This window comes from Ictalurus punctatus, chromosome 18 (assembly GCF_001660625.3).
Source record: "Ictalurus punctatus breed USDA103 chromosome 18, Coco_2.0, whole genome shotgun sequence".
Lineage (NCBI taxonomy): Eukaryota > Metazoa > Chordata > Actinopteri > Siluriformes > Ictaluridae > Ictalurus > Ictalurus punctatus.
Genome location: NC_030433.2, coordinates 19,705,988 through 19,718,898, shown reverse-complemented (window position 1 = coordinate 19,718,898; position 12,911 = coordinate 19,705,988). Strand labels below are relative to the sequence as shown.

General features: G+C 38.1%; 3 protein-coding genes across 9 annotated transcripts in view; all 3 read right to left on the bottom strand.

Annotated features, from left to right (window-relative positions):
* The window catches only part of si:ch211-222n4.2 (CCDC92 and CCDC74_C domain-containing protein), a 4,966-nt gene extending 102 nt beyond the window's left edge, over positions 1-4,864 (bottom strand). The window contains exons 1-6 of one of the 2 annotated variants that reach the window (XM_017492386.3): positions 3,807-4,864; positions 2,002-2,119; positions 1,707-1,914; positions 1,533-1,633; positions 518-574; positions 1-430 (exon numbers count right to left, since the gene is read on the bottom strand). The exon at positions 1-430 is cut by the window's left edge and continues 102 nt beyond it. In XM_017492386.3, the coding sequence (XP_017347875.1) occupies positions 316-430; positions 518-574; positions 1,533-1,633; positions 1,707-1,914; positions 2,002-2,119; positions 3,807-3,834 (627 nt within the window). In that variant the 5' untranslated portion in view covers positions 3,835-4,864 and the 3' untranslated portion in view covers positions 1-315. Of the gene's footprint in view, positions 431-517; positions 575-1,532; positions 1,634-1,706; positions 1,915-2,001; positions 2,145-3,806 lie in introns of those variants that run through there. The other variant, XM_017492388.3, reaches the window with a different exon arrangement.
* Positions 1-12,911, bottom strand: part of rpl17 (ribosomal protein L17) — a 214,496-nt gene that overhangs the window by 108,522 nt on the left and 93,063 nt on the right. The window lies entirely within an intron of this gene.
* cp080 (upf0468 protein c16orf80-like protein) lies at positions 3,730-12,293 on the bottom strand. 5 transcript variants are annotated; one of them, XM_047161589.2, is made up of 7 exons: positions 11,788-12,287; positions 10,717-10,796; positions 10,522-10,633; positions 9,937-10,125; positions 8,987-9,097; positions 5,196-5,262; positions 3,730-3,866 (listed from the first exon to the last, which is right to left on the bottom strand). In XM_047161589.2, exons 1-6 carry the CDS (start codon positions 11,869-11,871, stop codon positions 5,245-5,247), a joined length of 594 nt encoding a protein of 197 aa, XP_047017545.1. In that variant the 5' UTR covers positions 11,872-12,287; the 3' UTR covers positions 3,730-3,866; positions 5,196-5,244.

Here is a 12,911-nt window from a genome sequence, read left to right as displayed (position 1 = left end):
TATCATTAATCAATGCCCATAATGCTAAGAATCTCCTGCAATAAGCTCATAAATTACAAGTTTGAGTTTAATCGCTAAGCACTTTGAGATGCCTTTTAATTCTTCAGTTAATCGCCCCCTGCTGGGGTAGTCTGGTAGTTGTTTACCGCTTCTCCAATTTCTATAGAATTAGATAATCGACCTGCTCATAGAAAAGTTAACTGCCAGATTAACACGCCTCCAGTAAATACACTAATACATTGCAAATTACAAGTGGGCAAATGCCTGAGTCATTGGGAATAGTCTTATAGTCTGGACAATACAGTATTTAACAGTTTATGGTATTTTTCTCCACAAGCGGCTCCTCTGCACAGCTCGAGTTCTCCTGCTGAGGCTCTGTGTGAGTGAGGGAAGGATCACTCTCTCGGCCATCTTGGCCTGACACACAACCCTGTCGCACAGCGAGGAAAGAGGAGATCAGTGTGTTAGTTAAAGTTGAATTAGCTTTGTATATGCGGTGGGATGAACTATAACTTACGGTCCTTTGGGCAGGGCGCGAGAAGGAAGCTTTGGAAACATCTCCGGCTCCTCAGCTCTGCCGAGAAGGAAAACACGTTGAGTAGAACATGCATAGCATTCCCTTTTTACCCCAAATGCAGTTTAAAGTTTGAATTATCATCCCAAAACATCACATACTGTTATTTTTAATTACATTGCAACAGTGGAATATTGTCAATGAAATATTTTTGATTCAGTAAGTCGTAAATCTGCGTAATGTTTGGCTCAAATGACTCCTTGAACCAATTTTATCTTTTTATTTATTTATTTTCAGTTCCCCGATCACAACTTTAGTTCGTACACTGCAGTTAGGTCCAATTTACTGTTTTAACACCCAAAAATAGAAGAAAAACCCATAACCATGGTTTCATCTTATATGCCAACGAAGCTAGCACAGAACAGATCAAACACTCGCAATTTTTCCACAATCGCTAGTGCATTATTTCATTTGTACTTAACTAGTTAGCTTTAGAAGCTATACGTATAACTACTACCGGATCTCAGTGGAACCCAAAATAAATGAGTTTCTACATCCCATCGAGAGAAACAACAAGCAATACAAGTGGCTTGTCGCTTCTTAGTGTGAATGTAGGGTTAACCTTGTAGTCCAGAACACAATTAGCTACAAGTAAATATTAAGTAATGAAAGTCTATCTCCAGCAAAATCCTTTCTCTACACATCTGTTCCATTAAGCATTACAACAAATGATAAATAAATTGAATCCCCATCACTTCCAGCATTCAGCTACAGTTCTATTTTCAAACTTGAGCCTCAGGGGCAGAATTTTTTATCAAATTCTACTAAGGAAAATTTATTCTAGTTGTCCCAAGTTTCACTCATATGCATAAATGACTAGTCTCACTGTGTCTGTGTGACTTGAAGAACTGGATTTGCCTTTAAGCAGACGTTTACAGTTATTTAAAAGATTACTTATTAGATTGATTATTATCGTAGATCCGGTACAAATGCAAAGAAGGAAACTAAGGATAAGAACCTTTTCTCATCAGCGAGATAGGCTTTGGCCATAATGTAGTTCTCGGGGGTGATTTTCCGGTTGAACATGATGTCCCTGAGAATAGCCTTGATGCGGAGAATCTGAGAGAAACACATACTGCTGAAACGTCTGCATGTGAGGGAGGAATTGGCTTGTGAGGATTTGGTCACTTACTTCCTGAGACTGAAGACTGTTGGCGTTATACAGCTGCCGTATAATGACCCCGCACTCCCGCAGCGTTGGGGATCGAGGTGGTTCAGACGGGCTGCTGTGGATCCTGAGAGGATGGAGAGAAGTGATGAGACCACCTGTGGATTCTGGGAGCGACTTGGTCATGCCTTCTGAAGTGTCAGAAGTTTCGTTGCTGATTCCCGTCTGGGTGCTGAAATGTTGTAGCGTCACACTCAAATAAACCTTTACTTATTTGTACTACAGTGTGTGATAAATGCACTTGGCATGTTTTAGTTACCAGAGGTGTGTGTCCTGTGGCAGTCGGGTGTCTTCTAATGTCTGCTCAAGGTAGAACTCTCTCCCTGACTCAAATGTCGTCAACTCACTCCAGTGCTTTTGTGCTTTGCAGCTGGACCCTGAGCAATGACCCGACATGAACATAAATACACAGAAACGGGTTTTTATTAAGAGTACATCCACACCACAAGTGTTTCAGCTTTTTTTTTCTTTTTAAATATAGTTTCTGACAACATGCAATAGAGGCTAACAGTTACTTCACATAAAAATGGAAGGAAGAGAAAGATCAACCTTAAAGGTATAGTCCAATGGTTTCTATCCAAATCTCTGCACTGTATGAGTAATAACAGTTGTGCAGTCCTCGCCAACTTTTATAAAAAAAAAGAAAACCTCAGGTGACAACGAAAAAAACCCCAAAACAACAGATTTCAATATGTAGTCATTTTCCCAAAAAACTAAACCAACATTCAGTAACCAGGTTGGCAAAAATAAGTACAAACTTCCTTCTTCCTTAATCATTCAGCGTAATTCGCAGACAGGTGTTACTATTGAAATTCACAAGATTAGTTAATCATCAAGAAGTGTGACTACCTCTATAAAAGAAGAACTTTAGGCAGTTTGGTGTTCTGGAGCATTCACGTGTGTTTACATCATGCCAAGAAGAAATTACCTCAGCCATGACCTCAGAGAAGTAATTGTTGCTGCTCATCAATCTGGGAAGGGTTATAAGGCCATCTCCAAACAAACTGAAATTCATCATTCTACAGTGAGAAGCATTGTTTACAAATAAATTGCCTCCAAGACAGTTGCCAGTTTTCCCAGCAGTGGGCGTCCCAGCAAATTCAGTCCAAAGTGGAGATGTTTGGTCGTCATGCACAGCACCATGTAGGGGTCAAAAACCAAACAGCGTATCAACACAAACACCTCATACCAACTGTCAAACAGTGTGGTCGAGGGGTGATGATTTGGGCTTGTTGTGCAGCCACAGGACTCGGGGCTTGTACCATGAAGCTTATTTAGGTGGCTAGCCAGGTAAGTTTCAGTTTAGTCTGTGCCAACCATGGGTTTTAGGTACCATGAAAGAGACTCAGCTTTTACTGGTGTTCATCGCCATAGTAACTTGCGCTCAATGGCTCTCCTGCTCCGGGGCAGATTATGTTCTGTATAAAGAGAACTCAACTCAACTTGGACCAATCAGCTGTGAGCAAAGTGACACATAAGTGACATAACTAATTCAACTCCCCATTGCAAAATGTAAGAAGAGCACCTTCACAGAGAAACATTTAATTAAAACTTTATATTAACTGAAATTACATTTAAGATGTTGGGGTTATCAGTTTTCAATCTGTTTATTCTCATTGTGAGCCTATAAAAGTAACGTATGCATTTACACAATCAGCAATGTTCCCGCGTTTTGGGAGCTGTCTAAGTGAGTTTGTATAAACAGTTTATTTATTTATTTATTTATTTATTCTCAGTTCAGGGAAACGGGTTCAAAATTGATGTCTGTTTTAATCACACACACATATGCATATCTTGTAGAAACCAATCTGGAAATTATGAGCCAGGAGTTTTGGGAGATGATACACGCATGCCTTCACAGACACAGAATTCATCCAGAATTGGAGGATGTCAAAGAAAACATTCAGCAAGAATCTCGAGCCATGGACGGGCACACAAATGAAAGATCAAGAATTCTGATCTGACTGTTTAGACCTGTATCAGACCTCAGTAAACACTTGAGAAAATCAGAAATCGGAATTGAAAATCTTATTCAAAGTGATTTTCTATTTTACAGGCTTTTACCTTTACGGCGTATCCTTGGTGGCTGCATGATCAGGTAAAGCTGGGATTACTAGACCTCAGCTGGAGGAGAGAAAAAGTTAATGTAAGGCCCATGATGTGAAGGAGCTAGATTTCACACACTATTAATGACTCGATACATAAGACTGTGTGGGTATTGATGTGGACTTTACTTGTACATTCAATGTGCAGATATGAATCTAACTGACCTTGAACACATTTCAAAGCAGCTTTCCAATATTTAAAAAATTATGAGATTTCCTGTGTATTATACTGTACAGCAGTGATTCTCATACTGGATGCTTCAGCCCATCTTGTGGTTGATTTTGGCCTGATCACTTTTTTTTTTTTTGCTACATTTCCTAGAAATGATATTTTGTACATATAGTGATTCGTTGTTTGTTTATGAACCCACTAGTCTTGCAATGCTAAGGTTCATCATTCACCTCATCTCTGTCAAGGGAAAAAAGACATGTAAATGCACTGAAAATGGAGAATAGGCGGTCAGGTGGAGCAGAGAGGGGAATATAGTGTGTGAACTTAGCAGATACAACTGACGAGTAATTCGCCATTTTGTTTTTGTCTGTGATGCAAATACTGTATGTCTGACTCTAGGTAAACAAATCGCAAGTATTTAGCAAATTTAGCTCAGTTGTTTTCTGAATGGAGTTAACTACTGATTATCTCTTCGTTACTCTTGTTCTTTGTTTTTTCCCTGTTGATATGCTAATCTAATTTGTTAAGAGATTCGCTGCGAATTAACTGCAAAGTAGTGCTCGACGGACTGCACCATTCGCACCTTTGGGGGTGGGGGGGTTTCGATGATCCTTACGAATAGAAGGTTAAAATCTCAACCTGTTTATTTAGGAAACAGTGCAGTACTTATATGTCTAAGTAAAATTGAAACTTTATAAACTTTAATACAAAATAACACTCCATTTTTGTTGTTGTTTTTATACATTTTGTTTTTTATACCCACCCCAGTGTGGTGGTGTTCATTCCTAACAGCATGCGGTAAAGTGATCGCACACTTCCCCCCTACTGAGGCTACATGACCCTCAGCCTCATTCAGATCAGCTGGACGAACAAATCAAATATTAAACAAGAAAGATTTACCTCCTGCGGGTTTCCTTGAAAACATTATAATAATTGTTTGGGTTTAAAAACAAAACAAAACATCTTTTTAGGAGATTTCCCCCCATTCAAATTCCCCTACACTAGATGTTGCAATGGTAAAAGTCGGTTAATTGTAATAATAATTGTCATTGCATAATCCATCATATAATTTTATATATCGCCTTACTAACTCAACTCAAATATGAACAGCAGATATCAGTAATATACATCATGTTGGTAATTACTATATTTGACAAAATGTTTAAAAGCCTATACCTTTTTTTGGTCGCTGCGTCTCAACGATTGTCCTCAAACGCCTTTCAGTTCAGCTCACACTGAAATGCTGTAGTGTAAGCAGGAACATGGATCAGAAACCTGAGAAAACATCACACTGGCTTTCTCATCACACCCGTCTGTCTCTCCTCTCAGTCTGTCTGATTCTGGTTCTGTCTCTCCTCTCATTCTGTCTGATTCTGGTTCTGTCTCTCCTCTCATTCTGTCTGATTCTGGTTCTGTCTATCCCATCATTCTGACTGATTCTGCTTCTGTCTCTCCCGTCATTCTGACTGATTCTGGTTCTGACTGATTCTGGTACTGACTCTGCGTCTGATTTTGACTCTCCTCCCATTCTGATTGATTCTGGTTCTGACTCTGCATCTGATTCTGACTGATTCTGGTTCTGACTCTCCTCTCATTCTGAGTGATTCTGGTTCTACCGCTGCGTCTGGTTCTGACATTGGGTATTTAGAATAATAGAATAGAATAAAACAAACAAAATAAGGACTTGTTGTGGAATCTGCTTCAGCAAAAATAAAAACCAAAGTAACAAGAGCCGAGTGGGTTTGCAAATGACTGTCGGACTCCATCTTGATACAGTATTTTATACACTTTCAAAACAAAGACTCTGGTATGTGATAATGTAAAGAGTGTAAAGGAAGTCTTTCAGCAAATTAATACACACACACACACTTAAAAAAAAAAAAAAAAAAAAAAAAAAAAAACTGCACCTTTAATTTAATCCAAATTGCGGTGTAAATGAAAATATTTGGAAAGCTGTAACAGAGTGTGGCTGCTATCTGACCCGATTCTTAGTTGTTTCTTTTATTTGTAGGAACTCAGAAACAGTGCATATTTCTGGTGAAACTGGCACATCCCTGTACATAAATGGTGCCTGCGGTGAGTCCGAGCTACATTCAGTTATTAGGATTTCCCAGAGTGCATCAGATTTGGGGTTCAACAGCCTCATTAATGTCAGTCACACATTTTTATTACTCAGTTAATTGGTTGTTTTTTGTTTCTTTGTTTCTTCTCTGCTCTCAGGCACTTTTATAAGCCCATGTTGAGAAGAGGTTTGAGCAAGCTGACAGCTCAGATCGCCGTGTTTTTTCTCTCCGCTTTCTTTCACGAGGTGTTAACACTTAACACAATATAATTTCATTTATATATCATAAAGGGTGGGTTGCACCAATAAGTTTAAGCTTAAATCTAGATTAAACCAAAGTTTATCTAATAATTCTGTTGCAACAAACTTTAAACCTTGTTTAAAAATAAGAAGGCTTACATTTAAACCATCACATTAATCCTGGATGTAATTTTACAATAAACCTGGATTGACTATAATCATTTTCATAATTCATTTTCTCAACCTGTCCCGGTTACGCGAAATGAGCGGTTAATAATGGCAGTTTAATATATATAAATATATATATATATATATATATATATATATATATATATATATATATATATATATATATATATATATATATATATATATATATATATATATATATATATATATATATATATATATATATAAATTCAAAGTTTAAAGTTCACAGTCCTTTTGTTTAAAGTTCACTAAACATTGTTGCTGTTTAGTTACACTGGAGAATTCACGTATTTCCACGTTTATGAAATCCACATGCTCTGCCGCAATGTTGTCAATGGTGAATCCATCATGATGGACAAAATGAATCGTAAATGGAAGTTTTAATCACAGATTAGAATTCTAATCCCCGATTTGTTAATCTCTGTTTAAAATTAAAGTGGTGCAGCACAAGTCGATTTAAAATAAAGCCCAGATCAACAAATCCTAGATTAGCTCTAAACTATACTGAATTTAATCCTTATTGGTGCAATCCACCCAAAATCTCTGACAGTCTATGATCCTACTCATTAAAGATATTTCAGATCCTGCAAATATGGGAAATATATAAAACAAAGAACGTTAAGAAGACACCTTTTGTGACCATTTTAAATGAAGGTAGAAAACATTTTCAAGCATATATAATTTTACACTTTTGGCACATTGAGCCATTTTAATGGTTTTCCTAATGAGGTTATTTGTCTACAATTCAAATACAACGTACAAATATGAAGTAAATAACATGGAGCACTTTTTCCAAACTTTTATAATTTCCCGTTTGACCGAATTACATGTCCACACGTCTGATTTTCAATAGCCAGTTGTGTTTGTTCTCTCTAAGTACCTGGGGAGCGTGCCTCTGAAGATGTTCTGGCTTTGGGCGTTCATGGGAATGATGGCTCAGTAAAATTATTGTAACAATTGTTTATCCTTAGAAACAGTGTTAAGCCAATTGATTCCCGTTAAAGTGTTATACATTTTAATTTCAGTTCAAATTTGAATGAATATGCTGTTGTACTTTCAAGTGACTGGACCAGTATTGAGGTACTTTCAAATCCTTTTTACCCAAAGATGTCAATTCCATGAATTACTTTGTAATAGAATTTCACTGAATGGCTGAAAGATTATATAAAATTAAAGTATTTCTATTCCAGACTTTTTCCATGTAATTACATTTTTGATACAGATTTGGTTTTATAAGGAGGTTTATTTTAATGAGAGGTGCCAAAAAAAAAAAAAATTCTATAAAACGCACACTTTCCGCCCACAACCTTTAACATAATGATGTACAGATCATTGCCATGTTCCTACGTACGTTCCTAAGTATTGTGGCAGCTGATGTCCCGGTTATGAAAATAAAGCAGCTCAAGCCAATGATGTCTTTCATGTCTTTCATGAGTATCACACACACACACACACACACACACACATACAGTAATATACTATTTTATTTTCGTTGCTCTGAATGCTGAATTCTCAGCTCACATTGTGCATATAAAACATACAACACAAGGGGGGGGGGGTAAATAAATAAACAAGGCAAAGCCACATGACTGTAAATTTGGTGAGGGGGAAAAACTGCAGGTAAAACAGAGGTTTGGAATGAAGGAAGGGTTCAGACGTGCCACGTTATTGCTGTAAAAATAAAACAATAAAAGAGAGTGAGGGGGGAAGAGTTGAAAAAAGATGTTAGTAAGCTATAACAGATCTAAACTAAAGAAACGCAGTCTTAACTGTTACTGGACTGTAAGTTTTTCTTACCACAGAGCTGTCCAGTTCTCAATCCTGATTTGTCAAAAGGTGATTAAACAGCCTCGATAACAGCAGCATTAAAAGTATTCTAATATGGTATCGTTTCCATAGTAACAACTTACACGGAGGCTTATATGGTAGACAATACACATAATCTAAGATTAATAATAAATGTTAAGTAACAAAGGAGAACATATAATCGTTGACATGTTTATTTACCGTTTATGGAAGGAGTCTCCAGTGTCAGTGATTTTTAACATCTTTAGGACAGATTTTTAGACAGTAGTCTTTTTTTCTGTCTTATTAACCTAAACAGAGGGAAAGCTGCTATACTTGCTATACCATATAATAAGATAAGATAACTATAAACGGTTAAAAAGTACAATGTGTCTTTCTTTAATAAATGTAAAATTGCAAATCACTGGTGACTTGCTGTGGTATAACAGCAATAAAACACTTCAGAGCATCCTGTTACAGGAAAATAATCGAATCCATTAAAAGCTACGTTACGCCACTCGGTCGTTGATGATTTTCCTGTAACGGTATGCTTCCGAGCGTTTTATTCCTTCCGTATCACGTATTGCTTGGTGTATAAAATAATGTGCAAAATGTATAAAAAGTTGTGATGCACTCGAGGAAGTGGTCATGCCTGTGAACATGCATTTACCTTTGCTTTGTTTTGTACCGGCAAATAGAGTTTAAACTCTGCCGGCAGCTCGTCCTCAGAGTACAGTCTATCAGAAAAGTACACTCTTCTTATGCGACAGTTCGCGTGGATCTGGAAGATGATCGGACCGGTCGTTAATACTTAGAACATAAATATTAACATAACTATTTTAATAATCGCAGGCAGGATTTGCTGATTTTTTTTATACCATTGACAAATTTATTTCTCCTAATGGGCTTCTTCCTTTTTCCTAAAGTCTGTCAATTTTGACAATAAACCTGATTTGCAATGGGGGTTGAATCATTTTCATTGCAACTGTATAAAGCAAATCAACTCAAACATCATACAAAACGAAATGAATCAAATTATAGAAAGAAAAACAAAATTCTAAATGGAATTTAAGGCCATTGTGTGGATGAACGCAATATAAAAATGTTTGTCTCGTAACAATTTAAGACGGTATTAAAGTAACACTTATTTCCGGCATCATATTAAATCAGCAGTCTGATGTAGAAGAAGTGCAAATGCTGGACACAAGGCCCAGAATGCAATGCAGTGAAGTGACAGTGTTGTTACGACAGAGACTTGGTCAGTTAGAGATGTACTAGATGATGAACGCGATGGTATTGAAGGGGGAATTAGACTGAAAGTCTCTTGAGGCAGAGGTGAAGCGAGAGTTAAATCCCACCGTCACCACTATCAGCAGGTAGATGAAAGGCATTGTGGGTAATGTAGGAAAGAGTTAACTGTATAAGTGAAAATTGACCAAAATAAAATTAAACACCAACTCAGAAACAACCCCCAAAACAACCCCTGGACGCTACTGAAGATTACATTAATGATAAAGATCAAAATGCAAATGGATTTTTCTTTTAAGGACCTGCGGACAGTCTGCTCATTTGAGCGTTTGACTTCTAGCGAAGACGTTTTGCCCCACGCTCAGTGCGCACCTGTACTCGCAGCGTCTCGATGTAGTTGGTGCCGTAAGCTCTCCGTGTGAAGTCGGACAGGTTGAACTGGATCTGATTCCAGCCGTCGTCCAGCCGCATGGGCATGGTGCAGATGAAGGGCTTCACCCGTGTGGTGCTCTGGTAGTTACTGGCTCTGAATCTCCGCCGCACATTTTTATCATCCAATACCTGATGTAGTGTGTGTGTGTGTGTGTGATTGAGTGAGTGTGAGTATATGTGTGAGTGAGAGAGCGAGTGAGTTAGTGAGTGTGTGTGTGTGTGTGTGTGAGAGTGAGAGAGTGAATGAGTGAGTGTGTGTGTGCGTGTGTGAGAGAGAGAGAGAAAGAGTGAGTTTGTGAGAGAGTGTGATTGAATGAGTGTGAGTGAGTGTGTGTGTGAGAGAGAGAGCGTGATTGATTGAGTGTGTGTGAGTATGTGAGAGAGAGAGTGAGTGAGTTTGTGTGTGAGAGAGAGAGAGTGTGATTGAGTGAGTGTGTATGTGTGTGTGTGTGTGTGAACGTCTGATTGAGTGTGTTTGTGAGTGCGAGTGCAAGTGTGCATGTCACTCCAGGGTGTCGTCCCTACCTGAACTTCAAATGTGAAATATTTCTTCAGATTCTTGATGATCATGACCAGGAAGGGGAGTTTGATGCCCAGGGTTTTCTTCGGATCTGCAGGACATGTGATGTAGGTCGTGCTGTGGAAGCGAGTGAGACAGTAATTAGGCAAATCTTAATGAATGAAGAGGAAACTGAGGTCTAGCTACATGTTCATGCTCACCTGACATTGGTTCCTTCCACCTCAAGCACTAACGACTGGATGTCGATGTCCGTAATACGCTTTATATGTCCATTTCTCACCTGCAAGTACAGTTTAATCAGCGTTATACCGAGTGTACCGGCTTTTATCCAGCAGCTCCACTGAATGTAGACAGCTGATCTGAAATTTCAGTGTATAGTTTTGCAGCTGCTGGTCATCTCCTCTTAATGATTCACATCAGAATTTAGGCAATTGCCTGCAGTGATTGATAGACAGACAAATACATACGGAGAAACCATTTCCAAAAGTTTGTATACCCCTGACCATCACACCCATATCTCATTCCGAATTCAATCCCCACTTTACTGCTATAAAACTCTCCACTCTTCTGGGAAGGCTTTCCACTAGATTTTGGAGCGTGGCTGTGGGGATTTGTGCTCATTCAGAGACAAGAGCATTAGTGAGATCAGGCCCTGATGTCGGGTGAAGAGGCCTGGGGTGCAGTCGGCGTTCCAGTTCATCCCAATGGTGTTCAGTGGGGATGAGATCAGGGTTCTGTGAAGAACACTCGAATTCTTCCACTCCATCCATGGCAAATCGTATCTTCATGGAACTCTTTAGAGCATCGTCATGCTGGAATATGTTTGCGTCTCTTAGTTCCAGTGAAGGGAAATTGTAAAGCTACAGCATACATTCTGTACAACTGCGTGCTTCAAACTTTGTGGCAACAGTTTGGGGGAAGAACCACATATGGGTGTGATTGTCAGGTGTCCACATACTTTTGCCCATATGGTGTACATATATAGACAGACAGACAGACAAAGACAAATAGATAGAGATAGATAGACAGACAGACAGACAGACAGATAGAGACGGTCAGTGTCGGTTACAGTTTGAGGGAAGAACCACATATGGGTGTGATTGTCAGGTGTCCACATACTTTTGCCCATATGGTGTACATACATAGACAGGCAGACAGATAGAGACAGACAGACAGATAGAGACAGACAGACAGACAGACACATAGAGACAGACAGACAGACAGATACAGACGGTCAGTGTCGGTTATTCGGTACATGAGCAGATGCTTACCTTTTTATCCCATATTTGGAGAGGTTGGCTTCCAATGCTGTACAAAATGGACAAGAAGCCGCTTTGAAATGTATTCTTAAACATAACACTAAAAATTCTCAAAACCAAGCTTTATCTTTTTTAAATTATTATTTTATAAAGCACACTAGCAGCCTGTGTTCGTGCCCTTAATAACTCCTCTCCTCCGGGTAGCAACAGGCACCCGAACAAACGTTCCACAACAAAAGACAAAATATCTTATTCCTCAACAGTTCGCCAAAGCTTTTCTATTTTGAAAGCTTCTTAACGAGGAATTTGGTCCGACACTAATTTCAGTATCCTCTTCTCTCGTGCTAGTTCTTTCCCAAGTCGTTATGTGTCACAAAATATCCGAGTTCCTTGAGAAATTAGTCAAAACGAGTGTTAACTCTCTCTATCGTCGGAACTCCACACTTGAACAGCTTTTTTTCTCCGTTATTTTTGCGTCGCTAAGCAACACAATTCGACTCGTTGATCCCACCGGAAGCTGCATGTTGGTTTACGTGTTGTCATAGCAACGTAAAACCGAACATGACACACCCCCCTTCTATAACTGGAACCGGATAATAAATATTTAATTTAAATTTATTTCTTTTATTTTATTTTGCCGTGTTAATAACGTGATTAGTAACATTTTAAAATATATTATTTTAAATTAATAATTAAATATTTATCTTTTTGGAAAAGAGAAACATTAACTTACAACAAGAAAGCAGATTAAGTGTAGATTTCTGTATTTAATAATAATAATAAAAACCCTTCTGTTTACGTGACCTGTGAATTTGCTTATAACTACAATAACTAATTACTAATAAATATTACTACTAAAACAAAAGTAGTTCCCAGTGATTATCACAATCAAATGTTTAAATAATTATATTTATTTAAATATTATTATTAAACAACAACAATACTGTCATAAATCCTCTATCCATCCATCCTTTACTATTTCATTATTTGCCCCTGAAACTGTCCCCAAATGTTTTGATTCATACATATAATTATTATATCTTTAACTCCATGTGTTTTGATCCAGTATTGCACTTATCATTTGGGCATCAATTAATGAAGTGCATTACCAGTCAAAAGTAAAGACACCCCTGATC